The sequence below is a fragment of the Pleurodeles waltl genome, chromosome 12 (assembly GCF_031143425.1).
Source record: "Pleurodeles waltl isolate 20211129_DDA chromosome 12, aPleWal1.hap1.20221129, whole genome shotgun sequence".
NCBI classification, from domain to species: domain Eukaryota; kingdom Metazoa; phylum Chordata; class Amphibia; order Caudata; family Salamandridae; genus Pleurodeles; species Pleurodeles waltl.
The window spans coordinates 148,753,183-148,780,407 of record NC_090451.1 but is presented as its reverse complement, the minus strand read 5'-3'; the positions used below and the strand labels follow the sequence as shown (position 1 = coordinate 148,780,407).

The following is a 27,225-nucleotide window of genomic DNA, read 5'->3' as shown; positions in this document are numbered from 1 at the left end:
GACATACAACTAAATTGCCTGAATCATATTTCTGTTGCCCTGGCTTCAATACACTGGCGCCCTGTCTCGGAGCACATTAAGCTCAAAGCGATTTACCCTCCAACCCCAACTCTTGCTTGGTGCAACCCATTGCATTATATCTACGGAACACCACACCCGTTTTTACACAGTGGAAACAAATCTATATAAATAAGGCCTCAAATCCTAGCGTTTTCCTTACAATGTGGCCTGTCTATCTGGCAGTAATGTTTGCCTCAAGGAGTGTTCACGTCGCTCCATTTGGCCCTAATGCCTTTGGGTGATTTGTAGGCGCGTTATACGTCCCCAAAATGCAAATACAATAAATGCTGGTGTAACAGACACTGGACAGCCCATATCGGCAATTTCCAAAAACGAGTGTGAAAATGCACACCTCCTGACACCCATACATGAGGCAGTTGGGTGCAGGGAGGCAAATGCGGTTAGAGTACACTTGGAAACTCTACCAGGTCTTATAGGGCTCTATCTGGTCTACTGTGACTGATTAAAAATCAGCATCCAAACACCGCTTTGTTAAAAACAAAACAAAAAAAAACAACAAAACAAAACAGACAGACAGCCCGCTACTGTTATATCTGCTAAAAACCCTTAGATTTCCGGTTATAAACTTACTGCACTGCGTGCACTTTTATGAAAATGTGGTTTAATAGTTAGTTACACCTTTAAAACCACTTTTTGTCAGTTTTTTTTAAACTAATGGGCTACCTGCTTCATTAAGTCCAACGTATCTGAAGGCAGGATGGTGGCCAGTGAAAATTAAATAAAGTCCATCCGTGAAATTCGGCCCAGCAGATTCCCAGGTGAATCTGTAACACTGACTTGCACAGTGACTCTCTACAGTTTTAATTTGCTGCACTTACTCTCTAATTCTGTCTTAACTCACTTATGCTGCCTTTACTTGCACGTGTCTGGCTCACTGTCCCATTTGATACTCATCTACAGTTCATTATTTTTCTAAGGTTTCTCTGTACTTTTACTTCACTGCATCTACTATATAAGAACATCTTCTATTGCTGTAAGATGATTTTTACTCTTGCAAGGGTCTGGTTTTCCTGATGTGTTCCATAACATCCTGTGGTTTGTTTTCCATGAGCTGCTAACCCTCTTTTCCTCCTAAAGACTATCTTAAGCTCCAGTGGTTTCTTCCCATCTCAGGTTTTCCCATTTTCTTAGGTTTAACAACTCCACAATGGGGCCTCTTTCTTTCCAATACATCTCACTCTAATAAGGTGTATTTCTTACCAGAGGTGCCTACCCCTGGTCCAGGAGATTTCCTGCAACAGGGTTGGGTGGCCCGTTCTCTACGAGGAGTCACTTTTACGTCGAGTGCAGTCAGTTTGCAGCTGCGTATCCCTGGGTTACTAATAAACTGCTTTGCTTTTTTGAACAGCCTTTCCTTTCTCGGATATAACCAGGAATTTTACCCACAAAACTTGTCTGCCATTCTGGGAATGCGAAGGTAGTGTTCAAGAATGTACAGTTATCTTCTTTAGCGATATTCCTGGCGGATAATCTGGCCCACATTGCAAGTTAATGGCTAAATTACGATCCCTTCCAAACTCTTTTTTTGCACAGGTACCAGAATTATGAGTTGTGTGATAACTATTGAAAGCTCATAGTTTTCCTCTGATAGTCTCTCTCAGGTCAAATCTGCTGAAATGAATCATGAGGAAAGGCATAGATAAAAACATACAAGTTGCTGTGTTAAAATTGTATTTTGCATGCTATGCCTCGATTTCCGGCTTAAAACCCAGAACAGGAGGTTAATGCCTTACAAAGGCTTAATGGTATACACCACATGTGCTAAATACCTCACTTTATTTCACCAACTTATAATGAGGGTCATATCTTCCTGCAATTTCCCTGTGAATATCAACAGGCAGGCACCAGACTGGACCCAGAAACAGTGTCCATAGCAATAGCTCTCCACTGTCACCAGTTACCACTAAGTGGCTCCAGCCCTGGCCACGTCCACTTAGCTGTGTCAACATAAATACAACTGAGGCGTCAACTTGTGTGCTGCCATCAGTTCCTGGTAATTTTTCTGTGCCCCAACAAGGTGTATGGGTGAGAAGCAGATTGAACTTTTATTTGACAGCGATAAAAACTATACAATATAATTGCATACTTTCATATCCTATTTGTCACATTACTAACACACCAGAAGAGTATGCAGGCCAGGTAGGAATCTGCAGGAAGAAGCAGTACACCTCAGAAAAACTGTTACAGAAGGTAAGCACACTTTCTTTTGGTGGAAAGGTTAGGTCCCAGATTACTCACCTTATGTACAAGTCCCAAAGCATTAACTCCCTTAGTAGTGATGCTGAGTAGATCTAATTAACCAAAGAAGTCATGCTACACAATCTCAGCAAATAATCCGTCATTACGTGCTTGGGATGATAGACAGTAACGTTTTGCAAATGTATGCAAGGAAGACCAAGTGGTCGTCCGGCAAATGTAAGTTACTGGGAGGCCACGGTGAAAACTGTGGAAGCCGCCATGGCCCTCGTGGGTGGAAATGTGGAAAGTCTCTCTCAGCCAAGGCAGGGTAGATCTGTGTACCAAGTGTAACCCAAAACACAATCACGTGCTTGGGTACCTCTGTGCCTTTCTTGGCTCCGGAAACCCCACAAAAAAGTGGTCACTCTCTCTTTCCTGACATGTACAGTTCATGTAAAAAAACAACGCATGTCTAGGATCAAATCTATGTACATTTTCCTCCTCCCTGGCTGGATGGACAGAACGAAAAATGGATGGAAGAGGGATAGATTGCCCTATGTGAAAGTCCTACACCACTTTCAGAGGGAATGAAAGCAGGCGAGCATGGGTTGAGGTTACAGGCAAAAGGAAGCCTGTTTTTAGTGGCTGAAGTCAAACTGGGCATTTCAGCTCAAAGGAGGATGCCTTGAGAAACGGAAACAGAAAATTAAAATAAGAAAAAATAAATGGAGTGGGAGGAAAGAGGTCGGACAAATCCTTTGGAAAACGCATTGCTAGAGGTGACTTAAAAAGGACGGCTGGTCAGGGAGACAGATAAAAGTGGACAGGGCAGCCAAGTAACCCTAGACAGCAGCCATACTCAGGTCATATTGGGCAAGAAACCGTGCACATCATAGAACGCTGGGACTGCAGGACTAAACGGGAGTCCGACCTGCAGACGTGCACCGCTTGACAAACTCAGTCCAGTGGCCCATATAGAGGGATTTCTAGCAGGTTTCTTGGTGGCTAGGATAACGTCCCTAAACTCTGGGAGCTGGAAGGAGGACTGTGACTGACAAAGCTCTTGTGCTGTGTGTGCTGCGGCAGGCATCGGGGAACCGGGGTGAAAGGCGTGACCATCCTGCCGTGAAAGCTGAAGAGGAGCTGAAAGTGAACAGTGTTCCAAATCCTCCGTCTGCAGTCTGGTGCAATCAGATGAGCTGGACCTCTTGCACCATCTGTAGGACTCTTGACATAAGGGGGAATCAAATAAAATATGTAAAACAGTTCTCATGGTCACTTATGTCTGAAGGCACCGCCTAAGGGAACCAATCGGAGAGAAGCATATAGCACAAAACGAAGGGCACTTCCTGATCTCGGTCATGGAAAATGTATCCATGCATGGACACCCCAAGATGCAATAATTTCTGTCACTTCAAGATGAATTTCACTCTCATGCTCCTTTAGGGACAGACGGCTGACAGCATCCGCCTACACACTGAGGCCTTGCGTCAGAGAGATGGGGCGCTACTGTGGAGATGCCCTTTCCTTGAACTCACTTCTATTACTATATCACCTCCCGACACAGGGTCCACAACAACAATTCAGGATCACAAAGTACAGACCTATTTGTTGCAAGATTCGTCTGTGGGCTACCAGGCATGAGACCTTCTTTTAGCCTGTCAAAAAGGGTTCAGTAGTGCCTCAGTGAAAGGTAGGACATACTCTGAAAATGCAGAAGCGGTTGCAGGATGTTAGTTAAAATATTAGATTTGGCCTCAGTAGTGGACAGATTTAAGTTATGCACTTCAGCTGATTTCCATAACACTGTAGTGAACACAGGGACTTCTAGTGAAGGGTGTCCAGAGGGGAAAGGGAAGCCCCCTTCTAGAGATGAATTTAGACCAGTGGTTCTTAACCTTTTCACTTCTGTTGATCCCCACTTAATCATTACTGGAATCAAGGGACGCCCTCTGAATCATTGTTGAAAGTAAGGGAACCCCACTAAGTCATTACTTGAAGCTGGGGTCTCCGATTGAACCAATTGTGATGATTTGAACTGCAAAACAAAACACAAAAATACAGGCAAAACATTAATCAAACAAAATAAAAAAATCCGAATTATTTTATTTAGTTTGCAAAGAAATATGCAGAAAAAACTATATTTTACTTAATTTTAATGGGAACGATGGGGTTTTTCTAATTTCAACTGATGCCAGCCATCATCCATATTATATTCTACTTGATGCACCTCGCTGCTCTCAAAAATCAAGCTAAGGATACCAACTATTTTTTAGTCTCCAATCTCAAATAACTTCCCATTTACAGAATGCTTTAAATTTTTCAGTTTTATATTTTGCTCCTTAATGTACACTTCATTAATCTATTAATGTTATTTAATTTTCCAAGCCCCGTGAGTAGGCTTTGCTGACCCCTAGGAGTTCTCGGCCCACTGGTTAAGAGCCACTGATCTAGACCACAGACACTTTTTTTTTAAGTCAATTTAAAAAGCAGCAACCAATTTGTAAGAGGAGGAGAGATTGTTAGGCTTTGCGTGATCATCCTCTGAACAGCTGTAATCTTTGTAGGGCATGGTCTGGACATCAGAATCAGATCCGAAAAAGAACTTCCATCCAGTAACTCTCTGGGCCCTTGAGAGGTTCTCAGCAAAGGGTTTACTGTCGAAAAATATGCAGCCATTTTCCTTGCCCACTCACAATAGTCTCGACAGAGGGCACAAGGAGCAGTGAAACAGACTCTGTGAGCAGTGTTGGCAATAGTATTCAGGAGCGCATCAAATACGCATAGATTGGTCCCTTGGCCTCCCTATTTCTGATTTCTTTCAGGTACATCTAAAAACATATGTTGCAGGCCAAGGAGTAATGTTTAGATCTGAGACACCACGTGGAAAGGCCATGCTGGTCCAATAGAGATATTTGCTTTTGGCATTTGTAAGCGTTTTTATTTTTTAAGGAGACATTAACCTAGTTACTGTCAAAGTAGAGGAATTTTGTTAGTGATACAGTGAGAAGAGCTAAGCACCTGTGTAGGAAAGTACCATCTTTCTTGGCATGTTACCCCCAATTTTACATGTATGTCAGTATGTTTTCGCCTGTCTCACTGGGATCCTGCTAGCCAGGACCCCAGCGCTCATAGTTTGTGGCCTAAATGTGTATGCCTGTGTAGTGCCTAACGGTGTCACGGAGGCTCTTCTAATCAGAACCTCAGTGCTCATTGTAAGGAAATGGCTCCCTGTTGCAGTTACCCCCCACTTTTTGCCTGATACTGATGCTGACTTGACTGAGAAGAGTGCTGGGACCCTGCTAACCAGGCCCCAGCACCAGTGTTCCTTCACCTAAAATGTACCATTGTATCCACAATTGGCACACCCTGGCATTCAGATAAGTCCCTTGTAACTGGTACTTCTAGTACCAAGGGCCCTGATGCCAAGGAAGGTCTCTAAGGGCTGCAGCATGTCTTATGCCACCCTAGAGACCCCTCACTCAGCACAGACACACTGCTTACAAGCCTGGGGGTGCTAGTGAGAACAAAATGAGTAAGTCGACATGGCACTCCCCTCAGGGTGCCATGCCAGCCTCTCACTGCCTATGCAGTATAGGTAAGACACCCCTCTAGCAGGCCTTACAGCCCTAAGGCAGGGTGCACTATACCATAGGTGAGGGTACCAGTGCATGAGCATGGTACCCCTACAGTGTCTAAACAAAACCTTAGACATTGTAAGTGCAGGGTAGCCATAAGAGTATATGGTCTGGGAGTCTGTCAAACACGAACTCCACAGCACCATAATGGCTACACTGAAAACAGGGAAGTTTGGTATCAAACTTCTCAGCACAATAAATGCACACTGATGCCAGTGTACATTTTATTGTAAAATACACCCCAGAGGGCACCTTAGAGGTGCCCCCTGAAACTTAACCGACTACCTGTGTAGGCTGACTAGTTTTAGCAGCCTGCCACAAACCGAGACATGTTGCTGGCCCCATGGGGAGAGTGCCTTTGTCACTCTGAGGCCAGTAACAAAGCCTGCACTGGGTGGAGATGCTAACACCTCCCCCAGGCAGGAATTGTCACACCTGGCGGTGAGCCTCAAAGGCTCACCTCCTTTGTGCCAACCCAGCAGGACACTCCAGCTAGTGGAGTTGCCCGCCCCCTCCGGCCAGGCCCCACTTTTGGCGGCAAGGCCGGAGAAAATAATGAGAAAAACAAGGAGGAGTCACTGGCCAGTCAGGACAGCCCCTAAGGTGTCCTGAGCTGAGGTGACTCTGACTTTTAGAAATCCTCCATCTTGCAGATGGAGGATTCCCCCAATAGGGTTAGGATTGTGACCCCCTCCCCTTGGGAGGAGGCACAAAGAGGGTGTACCCACCCTCAGGGCTAGTAGCCATTGGCTACTAACCCCCCAGACCTAAACACGCCCTTAAATTTAGTATTTAAGGGCTACCCTGAACCCTAGAAAGTTAGATTCCTGCAACAAGAAGAAGGACTGCCCAGCTGAAAACCCCTGCAGCGGAAGACCAGAAGACGACAACTGCCTTGGCTCCAGAAACTCACCGGCCTGTCTCCTGCCTTCCAAAGATCCTGCTCCAGCGACGCCTTCCGAAGGGACCAGCGACCTCGACATCCTCTGAGGACTGCCCCTGCTTCGAAAAGACAAGAAACTCCCGAGGACAGCGGACCTGCTCCAAGAAAAGCTGCAACTTTGTTTCCAGCAGCTTTAAAGAACCCTGCAAGCTCCCCGCAAGAAGCGTGAGACTTGCAACACTGCACCCGGCGACCCCGACTCGGCTGGTGGCGATCCAACACCTCAGGAGGGACCCCAGGACTACTCTGATACTGTGAGTACCAAAACCTGTCCCCCCTGAGCCCCCACAGCGCCGCCTGCAGAGGGAATCCCGAGGCTTCCCCTGACCGCGACTCTTTGAACCTAAAGTCCCGACGCCTGGGAGAGACCCTGCACCCGCAGCCCCCAGGACCTGAAGGACCGGACTTTCACTGGAGAAGTGACCCCCAGGAGTCCCTCTCCCTTGCCCAAGTGGAGGTTTCCCCGAGGAATCCCCCCCTTGCCTGCCTGCAGCGCTGAAGAGATCCCGAGATCTCTCATAGACTAACATTACAAACCCGACGCTTGTTTCTACACTGCACCCGGCCGCCCCCGCGCTGCTGAGGGTGAAATTTCTGTGTGGACTTGTGTCCCCCCCGGTGCCCTACAAAACCCCACTGGTCTGCCCTCCGAAGACGCGGGTACTTACCTGCAAGCAGACCGGAACCGGGGCACCCCCTTCTCTCCATTCTAGCCTATGCGTTTTGGGCACCACTTTGAACTCTGCACCTGACCGGCCCTGCGCTGCTGGTGTGGTGACTTTGGGGTTGCTCTGAACCCCCAACGGTGGGCTACCTTGGACCAAGAACTAAGCCCTGTAAGTGTCTTACTTACCTGGTTAACCTAACCAATACTTACCTCCCCTAGGAACTGTGAAAATTGCACTAAGTGTCCACTTTTAAAACAGCTATTTGTCAATAACTTGAAAAGTATACATGCAATTTTGATGATTTGAAGTTCCTAAAGTACTTACCTGCAATACCTTTCGAATGAGATATTACATGTAGAATTTGAACCTGTGGTTCTTAAAATAAACTAAGAAAAGATATTTTTCTATACAAAAACCTATTGGCTGGATTTGTCTCTGAGTGTGTGTACCTCATTTATTGTCTATGTGTATGTACAACAAATGCTTAACACTACTCCTTGGATAAGCCTACTGCTCGACCACACTACCACAAAATAGAGCATTAGTATTATCTATTTTTACCACTATTTTACCTCTAAGGGGAACCCTTGGACTCTGTGCATGCTATTCCTTACTTTGAAATAGCACATACAGAGCCAACTTCCTACATTGGTGGATCAGCGGTGGGGTACAAGACTTTGCATTTGCTGGACTACTCAGCCAATACCTGATCACACGACAAATTCCAAAATTGTCATTAGAAATTCATTTTTGCAATTTGAAATTTTTCTAAATTCTTAAAAGTCCTGCTAGGGCCTTGTGTGTTAAGTCCCTGTTTAGCATTTCTTTTAGAGTTTAAAAGTTGGTAAAAGTTTGAATTAGATTCTAGAACCAGTTGTAGATTCTTAAAAAGTATTCCAACTTTTAGAAGCAAAATGTCTAGCACAGATGTGACTGTGGTGGAACTCGACACCACACCTTACCTCCATCTTAAGATGAGGGAGCTAAGGTCACTCTGTAAAATAAAGAAAATAACAATGGGCCCCAAACCTACCAAAATACAGCTCCAGGAGCTTTTGGCAGAGTTTGAAAAGGCCAACCCCTCTGAGGGTGGCAACTCAGAGGAAGAGGATAGTGACTTGGAGGACAATTCCCCCCTACCAGTCCTATCTAGGGAGAACAGGGTCTCTCAAACCCTGACTCCAAAAATAATAGTCAGAGATGCTGGTTCCCTCACAGGAGAGACCAACACCTCTGAAATCACTGAGGATAACTCCAGTGAAGAGGACATCCAGTTAGCCAGGATGGCCAAAAGATTGGCTTTGGAAAGACAGATCCTAGCCATAGAGAGGGAAAGACAAGAGATGGGCCTAGGACCCATCAATGGTGGCAGCAACTTAAATAGGGTCAGAGATTCTCCTGACATCCTAAAAATCCCCAAAGGGATTGTAACAAAATATGAAGATGGTGATGACATCACCAAATGGTTCACAGCTTTTGAGAGGGCTTGTGTAACCAGAAAAGTGAACAGATCTCACTGGGGTGCTCTCCTTTGGGAAATGTTCACTGGAAAGTGTAGGGATAGACTCCTCACACTCTCTGGAAAAGATGCAGAATCCTATGACCTCATGAAGGGTACCCTGATTGAGGGCTTTGGATTATCGACTGAGGAGTATAGAATTAGATTCAGGGGGGCTCAAAAATCCTCGAGCCAGACCTGGGTTGATTTTGTAGACTACTCAGTAAAAACACTAGATGGTTGGTTAACTGGAAATGAAGTGTGTGACTATGTTGGGCTTTATAATTTGTTTATGAAAGAACACATTTTAAGTAACTGCTTCAATGAAAAGTTGCATCAGTATCTGGTAGACCTAGGTCCAATTTCTCCCCAAGAATTGGGAAAGAAGGCAGACCACTGGGTCAAGACTAGGGTAACCAAAACTTCCACTGGGGGTGACCAAAAGAAAGGGGTTACAAAGCCTCCCCAGGAGAAAGTGGGTGACACTAGAAACAAAGAAAAAGAGTCCTCTGTAGGCCCCCAAAAACCAGAACAGGTGGGTGGGCCCCAAGACACAACCCAAAACAAAGGTGGGTACCAGGGTAAGAACTGGGATGCCACTAAGGCATGGTGCCACAACTGTAAACAGTCTGGGCACCACACCAAGGACACTTCTTGTCCCAAAAACAAACCCCAGAACAAAATTCCAGGGGTAACCAGTGTAGCCATGGGAGATGACTCCTCAGATGAGGAGGTCTTCATAGCCTTCAACTGGAAACAGGGCCCAACAGGTGAGTTGGAGATTCCAGAGGGAAGTAGACACTTCCACCACCTACTGGTGAATGGAATCCCAACCACTGCCCTGAGAGACACTTGTGCCAGTCACACTATTGTGCATGACAGGCTGGTGCTCTCAAACCAGTACATCCCAGGTGAGACTGCCAGGGTAAGAGTTAGCCTAGACAGGGTCACTAAGAGGCCTGTGGCTTTAGTGCCCATAGAAGTGGGTGGCACTCTTAGCTGGAGAAGGGTAGTAGTCAGTACAGACCTTCCCCTTGATTGTCTCCTTGGAAATGACTACCCAGAGGTTAGTCAGAGCCCAAGAGGGGAACTGGTCCAGTGCCAGTCCTCTCCCAAGGATTCTGGAAGTCCTGCCTCTGCAGTAAATGCAAGCAGGCCCCAGAAGAAGAAGAAAAGAAAACAGAGTAGGAAGGGTGGACAACCTTTAGCCAAGGTTACAGCAAGCCAAGGAGATTCTGCTCCAGTAGGGGAGAACTCCAAAAATGGCCCTGATAAAGTCCAACCTGACCCACAAGAAGTCCTGGCTAGTCAGGCAACTGTTAAACCTGAGTGGGTGGCTCCTCAGCTAACAGAAGAAAGAGTGGAAGAAGGGTGTTTACTACAAGATGTGGTAACCCCCCACTCCAATACAGCAGACAGGCAACCTGAACCCAAAGAAGCCTGTAACTTAGCCCCTTCCCTTTTAGGTGAAGAGCTAAAGGTGTGGTTCTGGGCACTGACAGCTGTCAGTGGCCTCTGCTGGGTGTTAGCCTTTATGGCTGCACTATCCTTAGCATGGTGGTCTGACCCCATGCCAAATAGCAAGTTAGGCCCCCTGACCCTATTGGTCATGGTGGGGTTACTCCAGCTCTGGGTAACCTCTCTGGGTAAGCTAGGGGTGACCCTGGCCAAGATAAGGTTAGCAGAGGTGGACACCTCTAAGACCAAAATAGAAAGAATGGGTGGAGACATTGAAGAGGCAGACAAGAGGCAATTCAGACTAGGTCCTATCACTGTGGAAGTAGGTCAGTTCCCCAAAGGGAATGACCTGAACAGAAGGATGTAAGGCAGAGTAGGCCCTGCAACTAACCAGCCTATTTCTCCTACTCTTCCTCGCCTGACAGACTAGGAAGACTCTCCCAGCTTGGGCTGAGTCTCCTGGCCTGTGGGCTGGGGGGGGCTTGTGTAAGGAAATGGCTCCCTGTTGCAGTTACCCCCCACTTTTTGCCTGATACTGATGCTGACTTGACTGAGAAGAGTGCTGGGACCCTGCTAACCAGGCCCCAGCACCAGTGTTCCTTCACCTAAAATGTACCATTGTATCCACAATTGGCACACCCTGGCATTCAGATAAGTCCCTTGTAACTGGTACTTCTAGTACCAAGGGCCCTGATGCCAAGGAAGGTCTCTAAGGGCTGCAGCATGTCTTATGCCACCCTAGAGACCCCTCACTCAGCACAGACACACTGCTTACAAGCCTGGGGGTGCTAGTGAGAACAAAATGAGTAAGTCGACATGGCACTCCCCTCAGGGTGCCATGCCAGCCTCTCACTGCCTATGCAGTATAGGTAAGACACCCCTCTAGCAGGCCTTACAGCCCTAAGGCAGGGTGCACTATACCATAGGTGAGGGTACCAGTGCATGAGCATGGTACCCCTACAGTGTCTAAACAAAACCTTAGACATTGTAAGTGCAGGGTAGCCATAAGAGTATATGGTCTGGGAGTCTGTCAAACACGAACTCCACAGCACCATAATGGCTACACTGAAAACTGGGAAGTTTGGTATCAAACTTCTCAGCACAATAAATGCACACTGATGCCAGTGTACATTTTATTGTAAAATACACCCCAGAGGGCACCTTAGAGGTGCCCCCTGAAACTTAACCGACTACCTGTGTAGGCTGACTAGTTTTAGCAGCCTGCCACAAACCGAGACATGTTGCTGGCCCCATGGGGAGAGTGCCTTTGTCACTCTGAGGCCAGTAACAAAGCCTGCACTGGGTGGAGATGCTAACACCTCCCCCAGGCAGGAATTGTCACACCTGGCGGTGAGCCTCAAAGGCTCACCTCCTTTGTGCCAACCCAGCAGGACACTCCAGCTAGTGGAGTTGCCCGCCCCCTCCGGCCAGGCCCCACTTTTGGCGGCAAGGCCGGAGAAAATAATGAGAAAAACAAGGAGGAGTCACTGGCCAGTCAGGACAGCCCCTAAGGTGTCCTGAGCTGAGGTGACTCTGACTTTTAGAAATCCTCCATCTTGCAGATGGAGGATTCCCCCAATAGGGTTAGGATTGTGACCCCCTCCCCTTGGGAGGAGGCACAAAGAGGGTGTACCCACCCTCAGGGCTAGTAGCCATTGGCTACTAACCCCCCAGACCTAAACACGCCCTTAAATTTAGTATTTAAGGGCTACCCTGAACCCTAGAAAGTTAGATTCCTGCAACAAGAAGAAGGACTGCCCAGCTGAAAACCCCTGCAGCGGAAGACCAGAAGACGACAACTGCCTTGGCTCCAGAAACTCACCGGCCTGTCTCCTGCCTTCCAAAGATCCTGCTCCAGCGACGCCTTCCGAAGGGACCAGCGACCTCGACATCCTCTGAGGACTGCCCCTGCTTCGAAAAGACAAGAAACTCCCGAGGACAGCGGACCTGCTCCAAGAAAAGCTGCAACTTTGTTTCCAGCAGCTTTAAAGAACCCTGCAAGCTCCCCGCAAGAAGCGTGAGACTTGCAACACTGCACCCGGCGACCCCGACTCGGCTGGTGGCGATCCAACACCTCAGGAGGGACCCCAGGACTACTCTGATACTGTGAGTACCAAAACCTGTCCCCCCTGAGCCCCCACAGCGCCGCCTGCAGAGGGAATCCCGAGGCTTCCCCTGACCGCGACTCTTTGAACCTAAAGTCCCGACGCCTGGGAGAGACCCTGCACCCGCAGCCCCCAGGACCTGAAGGACCGGACTTTCACTGGAGAAGTGACCCCCAGGAGTCCCTCTCCCTTGCCCAAGTGGAGGTTTCCCCGAGGAATCCCCCCCTTGCCTGCCTGCAGCGCTGAAGAGATCCCGAGATCTCTCATAGACTAACATTACAAACCCGACGCTTGTTTCTACACTGCACCCGGCCGCCCCCGCGCTGCTGAGGGTGAAATTTCTGTGTGGACTTGTGTCCCCCCCGGTGCCCTACAAAACCCCCCTGGTCTGCCCTCCGAAGACGCGGGTACTTACCTGCAAGCAGACCGGAACCGGGGCACCCCCTTCTCTCCATTCTAGCCTATGCGTTTTGGGCACCACTTTGAACTCTGCACCTGACCGGCCCTGCGCTGCTGGTGTGGTGACTTTGGGGTTGCTCTGAACCCCCAACGGTGGGCTACCTTGGACCAAGAACTAAGCCCTGTAAGTGTCTTACTTACCTGGTTAACCTAACCAATACTTACCTCCCCTAGGAACTGTGAAAATTGCACTAAGTGTCCACTTTTAAAACAGCTATTTGTCAATAACTTGAAAAGTATACATGCAATTTTGATGATTTGAAGTTCCTAAAGTACTTACCTGCAATACCTTTCGAATGAGATATTACATGTAGAATTTGAACCTGTGGTTCTTAAAATAAACTAAGAAAAGATATTTTTCTATACAAAAACCTATTGGCTGGATTTGTCTCTGAGTGTGTGTACCTCATTTATTGTCTATGTGTATGTACAACAAATGCTTAACACTACTCCTTGGATAAGCCTACTGCTCGACCACACTACCACAAAATAGAGCATTAGTATTATCTATTTTTACCACTATTTTACCTCTAAGGGGAACCCTTGGACTCTGTGCATGCTATTCCTTACTTTGAAATAGCACATACAGAGCCAACTTCCTACACTCATGCTCTCTCTGCCTTTAAATTTGTCACTATAGGCTAGTGACTACAACAACCAATTCTAATTGGCACATTGGGACCCCCTTATAAGTCCCTAGTATATGGTACCTAGGTACCCAGTGCACTGGGGTTCCAAGAGATCCTTATGGGCTGCAGCATTACTTTTGCCAAACTATTTTACAGACATTTTACACCTCACTAAAGTTACTTATAAGTCACCTATATGTCCAACTCTGGATAGGTACAAAGTTACTAAGTGTGAGGGCACACTTGCACTAGCAGGTGTGCCCCCACATTGTTCAGGGCCATTTCCCTGAACTTTGTGAGTGTGGGGACACCATTTTACACGTGCACGACATATAGGTTGCCACCTATATGTAGCTGCACAATGGTAACTCTGAATATGGCCAAGTGAGGTGTCTAAGATCATGGAATTGTCCCCCCATTCCGGATCTGGTATGGGGGGCAATCCCATGCACCCTGGGGGCTCCACTATGGACCCCCAGTACTGCCAAACCAGCTCTCTGGGGTTTTCTCTGCAGCTACAGTTGCTGTCACCCCACAGACAGGGTTCTGCTCTCCTGGGGTCTGAGCAGCTCAGTCCCAGGAAGGCAGAACAATGTATTTCCTTTGGGAGGAGGGTGTTATACCCTCTCCCTTTGGAAAAAAGGTGTTACAGGCCTGGGAGGGGTAGCCTCCTAGAGCCTCTGGAAATATGTTGAAGGGCACAGATGGTCCCTCCTTGCATAAGCCAGTCTACACCAGTTTAGGGAACCCCAGTCCCTGCTCTGGTGCGAAAGGGGAGTGCCCACTCCCCCGTCCATCACCAACCCAGGGGTGGTGTCCAGAGCTCCTCCCGTGTGTCTCAGACCTCTGCCATCTTGCTTTCAGAGGTGTGGGGACACTCGGGAAGCCTCTGACTGGCCAATGCAAGCAGGTGACGTCAGAGACTCCTCCTGATAGGTGCATACCTGGGTAGGTAGCCAATCCTCGTCTCAGGGCTATATAGGGCTCTCTCCTGTGGGCTTCTCTTCAGATTTTGACTTGCAAGAATCCACCAGGACTCCTCTGCACTTCTCTCTTCGACTTCTGCCAAGGATCGACCGCTGACTGCTCCAGGACGCCTGCAACAAAGTCACCAGAAGACTACCGCGACATTGTAGTGCCTAATCCTGCCGGCTTTCTCGACTGTTTCCTGGTGGTGCATGCTCTGAGGGCTGTCTGCCTTCACCCTGCAGTGGAAGCCACAAAGAAATCTCCTGTGGGTTGCCGGAGTCTTCCCCCTGCTCCAGCAGGCACCAAACTACAGCCTCACCGGTACTCTGGATCCCCTCTCATCCTGACAAGCGTGGTCCCTGGAACACAGGTGGTGGACCCAAGTGACCTCGACTGTCCAGAGGTCCAACTGTCTGAATTTGGAGTAGGTAAGTCCTTGCCTCCCCTCCCTTCCCCTCTCCAGACAGTACCACTGTGCACCGTGTGATCTGCAACTATAAGGGCTTCTGTGCACATTTCCAAGGAATCCTGCATGCACAGCCGAGCCTAGGTCCCCAGCACTCCGTCCTGCGATGCTCAGCTCCCTGAGTTGACCTCTGGCGTCGTGGGACCTCTTTGTGCAGTGTTGGGACGACCGCTGTGTTCAGTCTTCTTGAACCCGTGTTCAAGGACTCCTGCAGGTGCTTCCATTTTTCCAGTGGGCTCTCTACGATGCTGAGGGTCCCCTCTGTCTCCCCATCCTGAGTGGCGACATCCTGGTCCTTCCTAGGCCTGGGTAGCACCCTTTTTCTTCAACCGCGACTCTTGCGTGTAGCAAGGCTTGTGAGCGGTACTTTGCAAAGGAAACCACCCTGCATCTGCCAGCACGTCTTGGGATATCTTCTGCACAAAGCAGAACCTCCTACCTCACTCCGTTGGTGCAGAACCAGCATCTTCTTCCAACCGGAGGCATCTATCTTGCACCTTCATCCGGGGTTTAGTGGGCTCCTGCTCTCCCTGGACACTTTAGCGACTCTTAGACGTGGTCCTCTTCCTTTAAAGGTCTTCAGGTCCAGGAATCCATCTTCAGTGCTTTGCAATCTTGTGTGGTCCTTGCAAAATCCTTTGTCACAACTTTAGTGTGTTTTGGGGGAAATAGTAGCACTTTACTCCTGCTTTCCTGGGTCCTGGGGTGGGGTTTCCTCTATACCCTTGGTTTTTCTGACACTCCCAGCGACCCTCTACACACTACACTTGCTTAGGGGTTAATTCGTGGTTCGTATTCCACTTACTTAGTATTTAGTTTGTGTTGTCCCTAGGCCTATTGCATTCTATTGTGTTCTACAGTGTCTGCACTATTTTCTGACAGTTTTACTTACCTAATTTGGTTATTTGTGTATATTTTGTGTATGTTACTTACCTCCCAAGGAGTATATCCACTGAGATATTTTTGGCACATTGTCACTAAAATAAAGTACCTTTATTTTTAGTAACTCTGAGTATTGTCTTTCTTATGGTATTGTGCCTATATAGTGGTATTGCAGGAGCTTTGCATGTCTCCTAGTTCAGCCTTGGATGCTCTGCTATAGCTACACCTATAAGCCTAAGCTTCTAGAACACTTCTACACTTACTAATAAGGGATAACTGGACCTGGTATAAGGTGTAAGTACCCAAGGTACCCACTACAAACCAGGCCAGCCTCCTACAACCCGTGTCCATGAGGTGCAGGAAAAAGGAACTGACATCAATCTGCACCTTACCTGTACTGCATGCTAACCGGGCAAGGGCGGATCCAGTCTGATGCCAGATATTATTTGTAAGGTGAGGAATCTTTGGGAAGAAAACATTTACCATCACTTCTTATTTCAGTCCCCTATCTGCATACCTCTCTGGAGAATTTGGGCCAGGCAGATGGACTCCTGCAACAAACAACTTGTTAGGAGGGGAATCCATTTCAACACCCCCTGAAAGGAAGAAAGAGAGACTGAATTAAGTAGAGAATGTATTCAAGGTGAAGGAAAGAGAGTTGATAGAGCCAAGGAGAATGAGGGTGACTTGAGCTTAAAGAGAGGAAGATAAATTATAAAGAGAAGGAAGAGCACTGCAAGGAAAGAAAGTATAACAAGCTATTGTGGAGAAAGGGAGAATAAGATAAAGAATGTAGGAAAATGAGCAAAATAATTGATCAGAGATGGAAATCAGGGCAGAAGAAGAAAAGAAAGGAAAAAGTGGGGTGATATATTAGAACAAAAGAAAGCTAAATGAAGCACAAGGGAGCAAGATAGAATCTGAACAGGAGAACTGGAAGTAACAAGGGAGATGATCAGAACTGAGGTAGTGTATGAGTGTGAAAGGAAGAGGAGAAAGGGGTCCATCTACACTCACCTTTCCTCTTCAGTGGGGTCTGAGCAAACTGCTGTAGTCCGAGCCTGGTAACTGTCCTATGAAAAACAACAAATACCACAGACCTTGAGCAATTTACAGCTAGCAAAGCAGGGGCAGTGCACTACTCCCCAACTGATCATCGCACATGGAATACACAGGTTGACCATTTCAAATTGATGCACTGTCTAGCTCTTATTGCAGTGCATGGAGGAAAAGTCACAGTCCCAGGAGAGAGATAGTGAGTGAGAATGCAATACAATTTGGCAGGGGCTGACAGATAAGTGAGCTGTAATATCACCTTCAGATTTAAAACTGTAACCAGAATAGAGTGACACACCAGCTAAGGACTTAGAAGTTAGTGGTAATTTGGTACAAAAACGAACATAACTTCAGTTGAGATGTTGCTCATCAGGTCAGAAGACTTGATTTCACACAGCCCAAGTGATGCTGATGCTTAGGAAGCTCCGGTGACAGGGTACAGCAGGAGTCTCCAGCTTTTTCTGTAATGACAGCTACTTCTGATCAGTGTAAATCAGTGTGAGCTACTGAGGGCCAAGCAACTCGCGCAGTATTACCAAACACCCTCACGCCCAGCTTCAATGACCTTAAAGCTAATGTCCATAGAGGCAGATTATGTGGTTTGAACAAAATACTCTGACTAGGGACACTATGACAGGGCTACCATGTGTCTCAGTGAGAGCGTTGTCTTTGAAGATGTATGAACATGCTTGTGTATAATTGGGATATGTGTGTATGGGCGACTGAGAGCCTGTGTCGTAAGTACTTGTGGCACAGGCCATAACTCATCACATGTGACACCGTTACACATGAAATTAACCATTTTTTAAATGGAAGAAATTTAAAGTGCAGACAATGTTCAGCAAAAATGGAGCAATTTTCTGCACTTTAATTATTGCCCACTTAAAGTAATGACTGTATTTTCAGTTATGGCGCAGTGCCTACTAGCCACTGGAAACAAGATACCTACTGTGTCTAAAGGTGACACACTGAAATGGGAGAAAATTAAATTAAAGAGTGAAGTTTATGCTTTTATGGATTTCACGACACTCATCGTTTATATTTTCTCTCATTCCAAAGTGTCACATTTGCAAGCAGCAGGCATCTTGCTACCAATGACCTGTAGACACCGTGCTATATATATAGATATATAACAGAAAAATAAAAACATTTATTTAAATGGGAAGATTTTAAAGCAAAGAATCATGCTTTATAAAACCTTTAGATGTACCTGGTTTAACTGAAAGGGCAGAAAAACAAAGACTAGAGGTTTCCTAGAAATATTTTTCTTTGCTTTAAATTTCTCCATTGATTGTAATTTCCAGTTATAAATATGGCACAGTGTCTACTGGGCACTGGGATCTAGAGGTTTGCCGTTTGTAAAAGCGACACCTTGAAATAGTAGAAAACGAAATCATTAAGTTACATCTCCATTTTATTTCCTCACACATAAAAGTTTTCAGAAACCTCACTTGTTCTCATGCTCCAAAATTGAGCTGACAAGGAGTCTATTTAAGAGTTAAAAAAACTCAGTTCTTCACCCCTGTGCCACAGCCTGGGTCATAAATCTGACTGAACGCTGCTCATTACCATGCCCTGCTATCTGCGAACTGATGATAATAACGTAAAATAAACACAGCATTCCTATAACTTTAAAAGGAAAATGAGACCCAACGCTTGCTTAAAAGTTAATTCATGAATGCAGGCTACCGTGAAGGTGTCTCAATTCAGTCAATATAAATAAAACCTGAACAGAAATACTTCACGGGAATCCCTGCTAACCCACAGGACTGGCAAGCAGTCTAATGATAGGTGCATGACTCTAATTACTAGATACAATGCACAGAATTCTGCTATATATTGTACTTTGAAACGCCATTGGCACTTGCTCCTATTAGACAAGACCCTGCATAAACTTGCCAGCAGACCTCAAATCACTCATAGCCGTGGGATGACCTTAAGAAATAGGCTCTGTCCCAGCTTCATTGGTTCGATCACACTTGATCAAACCAACAATTGGTTACCCTCCCAACCCGCAGATTTTTATAAATGTACATGTTGCAACGTTTGTCAATTTGCTATGGAGAAGCTGGTAGGGTTTTCATACAACTCTGTACATGTGTTACATTTACAGCAGTTCATCGCCTGTAACATAAAATTGACAGTATACTGTATTGTTTGTAAGTGTGATTTAATCTATGTGGGAAGAACCATCTTTCCCTTGAAAGAACGCATACAGAAATGTATCAGAGCTATCAGAATCAATAATCCCAACTACCCCCTGGCAACTCACTACAACTCTGCACATGCAAGATCAGAGGTGACAGGTATCAGATTCCAAGGGATTACACGAGTCACCAATGACATGAGTTGGGGTGATATGGTTTCTAAACTCAGAAAACGTGAAGCGAAATGGATTATCAAATTATGTGCGGTGAACAGAGGTCTCAACACGGACAGGGAATTGCTTGTGTTTCTGTGAAGACCTCATACATGACTTGTTTTTATGCATCTAATAGTATGCAAGATGACTCAGACGTTAAGCTGCCATACCAGTGGAATGCACATGTAAATTTGTCCCGTATTGGTACCTAGCTGTCTTAAACCATTGATCACGACCAAGAACGCTTGTGTTTCCATGCATTCATCCCGATTCACTAGTACCTTTAATGTTATCAGCTTTTACTGGTGTTGTTCCCTAGATCTCTATGCAATTACTATGTGTGCAGCTTAACTATCCCCGTTTTTTTGTTTGTATGTATGTATCATGATTCATTAGTACCTTTCATGTTATCAGATTTTTACTGATGTTGTTCCTTGCATCTCTATGCATTTACAATGTTTGCGTTTCAACAATCCCTTGGACTCTCCTACTATTTATGCCTTGTTTGAATTACCATACACCATTCTCGTTAGTATCTCCACTACATAGACTTATCTTTTATGTTTTCAATCACTAAGCAGTTTTAAATGTTTTTTTTTTTTTTTAAACACGCAGACATGCATTGTCTGCTGATAGTGGTTCTTCTATACTCTTATGACCGCTCTTTGTAGTACTAAAATAATTTTGTTCTGTAATCTAATTGGGTTGCTGTTTACTTATGGGACAACATACATCATTGTACATTTCATTTTTCTGGTTATATAAACCAATCTTTTGCCTCGTATGTTTTAGCCGCTCTTTAACTTTTTAATCGACCAACATTGTCTCAAGATGGCAGCCGCAATAACCTACGATTTTGGACCACTCTATGGTTTCCCTTCTTGCCAAGCATACTCAATCACTACTTTGGGCTCCGAAGGCCGCAAATTCATATGGATTCACTTGTGGAGGATTTAGTTGTTGTGACATCAATACGGGATGTACGTTGGTTCGTATTGTGAGGGGGCTCTTCTTTATAAATGTTCTTTAGGACAAGTGTTGGTGTATTTATAATACTTTGTTATGTAGTTCTAAATGGCCACCAGCTTTACATTGGTTTACATCTCTTAGACAGCCCTGTCATTTTTTATCTTTATGACTTGATTTAAACGATAGTACTATTCGCATCGTCTACACATTCTCAGGACGCTACTATGTTTTCTGCACACATTGGGTAAGTTTGTTTGGAGCACTTTGCTCTTCCATACATGTAACATGTTAGATTTGTCATCCCGACGTTTTGCAGACTAAAGACGTTTTCTGCAATTTGCTGGGAGTTTTACTTTGGCTGAGTTTACCGTATTATCGGTGTGCACATTTACGCTGGTGTTGATTCACTCCTTGAGCGTATTAGGCTTTTTCACTCATTTTGGCTATATATTCGTTTTTTGTTTTTTTTGTTTTTTTATCTATGGGCTTCGACTTCACTGTGGGCACATATTACCGTTTTGAATTTGGTGACGGGAACTCCATGTCAGTGGTTTGCATTATATTTGTCCTCTTTCCATATATATTCGATTAGTTTGATTTCTCATAACGAATTGGATATCACCTGGTTCCGCTAGTTCTTCCACATCTTAGTATAGTCTCTTTTCTTCAGGAATGGACTTATCACGGTCCTTTGGTTGACATAGACTTCATTTGCTATCGCTACAGGAGCACTAACTGGTTTCCTAATAACCGTGTAGTTGTACTTATCTATAGCAAGGTGGGTAGCTTGTTGCTCATTCGCATATCCCTCCTACCGGGGAGCTCTCTTGCAGTATTTGACCGTGCTGTTTTATGTTTGTTTAGACACCGGACTGTTCTCACCTACAGGCATGATGCTGTTTTCAATATATTAGCATGTTCTGCCATAGTAAAATAGTGGAATATTTTTACACATACCTGTACACTTTCGGTTGGTTTCCAAGAACATTGTGATATATTTTGACAGCCATTCACATCGCTCATGGATTATTACATTCAATCAATCAATCAGAAATTTATAAAGCATGCTACTCACCCGTGAGACGGGCAAGTTAGTAGGTTAACTAGCCCTGGAACTACTGCTTACTGCTTCCTCCAGCCACAGTATGTAGATATGGGGAAAGGTGGCAAAATATGGAAATTCTACAGTAGGGCTTGAAATTGCCAGTATTCAAGCACTGCTATAGTATTAGCCATGGCATAATAACAGAGGGTCTTACATAATGAGATTGGTGCCATAATTTGTCACCACGATACATGTAACCAAAGGGACAAGTAGATTTTGTTACAGAACAAGTAGATTTAAGAATCAACCTGTCTTGTGGACAAGTAGACATTTGACTAAACTCCACACTCCTGCCAGCAGCAATCAGAAAACACAAACCCTTTGTGAGGATAAGTCAGCAAGAGGAACCTCACCAACAAATAAGCAAACAAGCCCAATAGAGTGCATGCCCTCCTATAACTTACTGCCAACTGAGGCACTACTCTTCCGGCAACCTGCAAAGTGGACCTATCTCTCTCCAAGCACACAAAAACTAAGATTGCATCCCACATGTTGGAGCCACCACTATCCACACAGATCAGCAACCAGTAAATCACACATGTAAGCACACAGAATACAAAACAAGAATTGTCCCACAGATTACAATAAGCATTACCAGAACCACTTACATCAATATTGCACACCTCCTCCAAGAGTTAATAAAACACATGGGACTTGCAGTGACATGAGAAATAACACATTTTCCAAGGCTGACCACATGAAGATGAACTGCTAAACAATATGTAAAAATGCAGCATAACAAAGTCATCCCGTTGAAGTAAACAGCGTAACATTCCCGCAAAGACAGAACGTTACGGAACACAAATAAAGTTAAGACCAGGAAAAGTTGATGGCAAAACATAGCACCTGCAGCAACCCATGGGTAAACCTGAAAACAAGCCACAGACAGCACCTACTGTACAATACAATGATGGTTCTGCTCACAAGGACTGAGTGTATGTTATCCAAGAGTGGCCGATTGAATAGTAAAGGAGGGAGAACAGCACACCCCGAATACAGAAGTTCTCTGTAGATGTACATTAAGGTCAGATTTTGGGTTCCTTGCTGAATGTGTATGCACTGAAGCTTGGTAAAAGCCATCTCATTACATAAGCCAGAATGATGGTTATTGTCAGTTGTTTTATCCATGATGCAAATAAAAGAGTGCACTCCACAAAATAAGTAAACAATGATTCATAGCTTAGTTGCCAAGTGGCTCAATGCCATGGGTGATAGTTTCAGTCAGCTACATAATAGCAAAACAACACGCATGCTGGGATTTTTAAGCACATATTTATTAAAGTCCCTGCATGCGAAATGTAGTTAGCAGAACAAGTTGACTTGAAGGTGTTACACATGAGATGGGCTCACTTAGTAGCAGTGGGTTTACATTTGATTTTGGACTCAGAACATGCAGTCTTAGTTTTTGAATGTGACTATACCCCAATTTGTATAATTCAAAATGCAGTGGAGGTTCCAGTTTGTGATGTTTTCCCATTTGTCCTGGAAGCTATTAAAGGTTAATCAGACAATTTGGGAGAAAGCAGTGGTTGCTCTTCAAGTGCAGATGCTTGGTAGCACCTCAGTGCCAATGGGCAACCAGTAGCAAACAACTGTGGTCATTTAAACTCAAGAATCTAATGGGTTGTTGACTGGAAACTTTTTTAATCATGTCATAGCACAGCCCCAGCCCCAGCCCAGTGCAGTTTTCATTCCATTTACAGAAGAAGCAGATTGTGGCGGTGTATAGGTGGTGCGCACTTCCGAAATATACGCTAAAGGTTGGATCCAAAGTATTCGGTCATCAAGTCCCAGTTAGTTGTTGAGGAGAGTGCACAGGCGGTTCTACACCCAGCCACAGGGTGTGGTAACTGTGAGCCCAGAGCAGTCCACAGTTGGTTAAATAATAGAAGAAAAACCATGGCACATCGCAGGTTCAAAATGATATCTATTTAATCCTCCGTGATAAGTCTGATGGACGTTCAACCAAATATGTCCTCAGCAAGTAGAAGGCTGAGAGAGATGTCGTCAAACCAAAGACAGTTCATGTGTTCCCATACATCAACAGCCGACAAGTGTTTTGTCAATAATGACTTTCTCAAGGCTCTAGCATGTAGAATGAATTAACTTGTGGATTGAGGTTATGCGGATTGAACGTTGGTCGCTATCCTTATTTATTATGCACTGACGGAGCTCCAACTGGCTCTAAAAATACCATCTAAAGTTGGTCGAAAAAAATTACAAGGAACCATGACACGTCCCCGGGTTATGTGATACACTAATCCTACCGATGCAGCGTCAGGAATAACGTCATTCCACACCTAATGCAAATGGCTGTGTGTGATTTTTTGCTTCTTTTTGAGTGCTTGCAATGAACCCAGTAAGTTAGTACTTTACAGATGTTTTAGTACAATAAATCCAGACCTATTGGGTTTTGCTAATGCTTGTTATTAAATATGTAACTATATTTTACTTTGCTAAAGGACTTTGTTTGATGCAGAAGCATAATAATTTTTCTGTGCAATCCAACAACTGCTAGCGCCAACAACAAACCGGAGGAGCTAGATGTGACCAGGGAGCTGTCCATAACCCATTAGACCCTTGTTTAAAAGAGCATACAGGTCACCACATTATAGACATTACAGAAGTCAGGCATTATCCAGAGCATTCCTGTGGAGACCTAGAGATTATGCCAATAAATTCAGATGTCGGAGAACGTTCAAGGCCTATACCAAGCCTTGGGTCTTCTACTGGCTTACAAAGGAACTACGTGCCAAGACACACAATTATTACTTTATAGAGTCATAGAGTAAGACTTCTACAAAAACAAGCAAAACCCCAGGAGAACTTTGCAAAGGCTTTCAGAAGCTACACAGCCTTAAGCCCTTCTACCCTATTTGCCTCAAGATGCTAAACCCCAAACAGCAAGTTTTGACAATATTAAACCTTACACACCTGTGCATTCCTGTTATAGTTCAAGACAATGAATTAGGACGACAGAGTAGCATCTACAGGAATGCTTATTAGAAACTATTTGTGATGCAACTTTCAAACCTGAAGGTGAACCTGTCACAATATTGCTTTTTGACAGGAAAGAACCTTATTTTTAAATATAAAAGTAAGTCATCCCAAAGTAGGCCACATAACTAAAAAGGTAGGGCGCCTAGAATTTGAAAGTAGCACTTGTAAGAATTCAATGTTGGCATGTTCCTTCAGTAACTAGCCCTTAGAAGCTATTTTCACTGTGAAGGGCTGTAGCGGTTCTTATGATAAAAAGTAAGGTGCAATTAAAATAATATGTTTATCAACGTTAGTTTGGGACAACTTACAAATTCATTCAACCACTGCTACTGATATTTAGTAAAAGTCCAATTCAACTGTGAAGTTGGATTTTTGATTACTATGCAGTGAAAGTAACTTTTAAAAATTTAAGTTGCCTGCCTGAAGTACCAATAGGCTAATAAGCATTAGTCTGCCAGAAGCTGCCCCTGTCAGTTACCCTTCATGAAGTGTGAAAACTGCTCCCAGATCAGAAATAAAGGCTTGGAACTTTTGACAGGAAGACCTCAGTGTGAGGGATGCGACTCGCGTACCTTCAAGATAGGCAGCTGGACAGGGCTCAGAAACTTTACTAACCTTTAATAACCTGAAAGGGACCAGGGTGAAGCCTGCCTAGTCATAGTTGAGTGTAATGTGAGACTTGGGGCAGATGAATCAGGGCCTGGCTACATTCTAGTGTGGGAGGTAGCAGGTCCCATAAGCAGCTTGGTGGGTTGAAGAAAAGAGAGCTGCTCATTTCCACAGACACACCCCTGGCTGGGCCAACAGCCTCCACCAGGGACAGACAAATTCTGCCATGTTGGATTTCACGGAGAATAGGGCACTGTGGAATACTTTGTAAGGCAAACAGGGTGTGCTGAAAAGGTGGAAAATTTACCCTTGGGAACTTTTTACCCATTGGTACACACCCAGTGGCTACTGATTTCTACAAACATGTCACCTCACCATGCGCTCATCAGAAAAACTCCAGACCTTTGGAAGAACAGACGAGGACTGAAGGGCTGTATCTGCTCACACTTGTATACCCCAGACTAAGAAGTGTACTCCAAGGATTTGTTGGTTGACCTCCTATGTGACAAGAGGCTTTTTCCTGGAGTGACCATCTGATTGCAACTGGAACCTGCTGATCGCCTTTGCTGAAGTGAGTTCACGCTCCTATGTACTTGTGGACAACTGGGAATGACCACCCAACGCTATCTGCCCAAGGCACAACTCCAGGAGGTAAGAAAATCAGGTTGGTCCTGCTCACAGATTTTTGCAGTCCAAAAGAAGACTTCAGCACACTTTTGTGACTAAAACATCTGGTGAGATATGCCTGGCTACAGCTTTCAGGTTTGCATTGCTGGAAGTTTTTGAGCTCCAAAAAGAGAAAACTAGACCCCAAGATAGAAATTCTGACCGAGAGAAGGCATGGAAGCAAGGAGACGTCTTCAGCAGCCATGAAATTTGAAGTTTCCCGCTCAATGCTTTTCCTGAAAAAAAAAAAAAGCTGCAGTAGGAGTTCGGTCAATGGGGTTCCAACATCAAGTAGCTCTCCAAAGACAGCCTTCACTTTAATCTTGTCCTGCTGGAGGATTTGAACTACCATAAAAAAGACTGAGTCAGAGGTTTGAAACCTCTGGTTCCCCCAACTTAATTTTAATCTTTTTTTGTCAGTGTAATGGATCTTTAGAAACTGTGATATGTTATTGTGTTGCGTTTTGACTCTGTTGGTTTTGATAACTTCTAAATACTTTACAAGTTCAGCCTGCCTGCTCTGTGCTATAGCTACCAAGTGTTAAGCACAGGTTATTTTATTGAACTCGTGTGTTAGACATGAAAAGATGTTGGTCTTATTACTTGGGAAGGACTATCATCCTCACCATTAATAACCCATTTTCTTACAATTTAAAAACATCTTTACAAAAAAAAAAAGAGATATCAATTGACGAAAATTCTTCTTTCAAGCTCAAATATGTCGCGGCCAGGAAATTTCACAAAGTTTCAACATTAAAGCTTGATCTGCTTTATATCTAAAATATATTTCCACAACACTTCAACTATGGAAACCTTTAACTTAGTTTCAGACCTCACCAACCTAGACTCTTTAAAATTCTAGATTCCTGCCTCTCACATTCTTTGTGAGGAACATATGTTCCCCCCCCCCCCATAAAATTAGCCTATTCGTTTTTCCTTTACTACCCAGATTTGAGGCCCCTTATCTATTGTCCTGTTACCATTTAACTATCCTACTACTAGATCTGAGCTAATATTTGTTTCATTTTATTACTAGCATTATTTCTGACATACATTCCTATCTTGCTAAGTTTTTCAAACTTGACAAGGACGCAAAACAAGTCAAGTGTCGCAGTCATTAGGAATATAAACAATTTTTGCTGATCAATTGGACTATTCTCAGTTTTCCAGATAATGGCCAAAGAAAGCTACTACTAATCCCAAAATGTGTTCCAACTATCAGCATATGTTCTATCTATCCTATGATCTACCATTGTTTACGCTGCTGATTATGGCCAGCTATCAGCACTTCTGGAAGACAACATGAGCCACTCAAGAGCGTGTCAGACCGAATCATAGCACAGAACATGTGCTAGTAAAAGTTCCAGATAATCCATGCTGCATCTTAAGACTCAGAAAATTAGTACCCCCAACTTCTTGATTTACTCATTGCTTATGACACAGTCTCCCAGTTACCATTGCCATCTGTTATACGGAGTGCAGGA

At 44.8% G+C, this 27,225-nt stretch overlaps 1 protein-coding gene across 3 annotated transcripts in view; it reads right to left on the bottom strand.

Moving 5' to 3' along the window:
• Positions 1-27,225, bottom strand: part of LOC138267785 (PABIR family member 2-like) — a 97,523-nt gene that overhangs the window by 5,475 nt on the left and 64,823 nt on the right. For all 3 annotated transcript variants that reach the window (XM_069216986.1, XM_069216988.1, XM_069216987.1), the window contains 2 exons: positions 16,992-17,047; positions 16,492-16,570 (listed from right to left, as the gene is read on the bottom strand). In XM_069216986.1, coding sequence (XP_069073087.1) covers positions 16,492-16,570; positions 16,992-17,047 — 135 coding nt within the window. The remainder of the gene's footprint in view (positions 1-16,491; positions 16,571-16,991; positions 17,048-27,225) is intronic.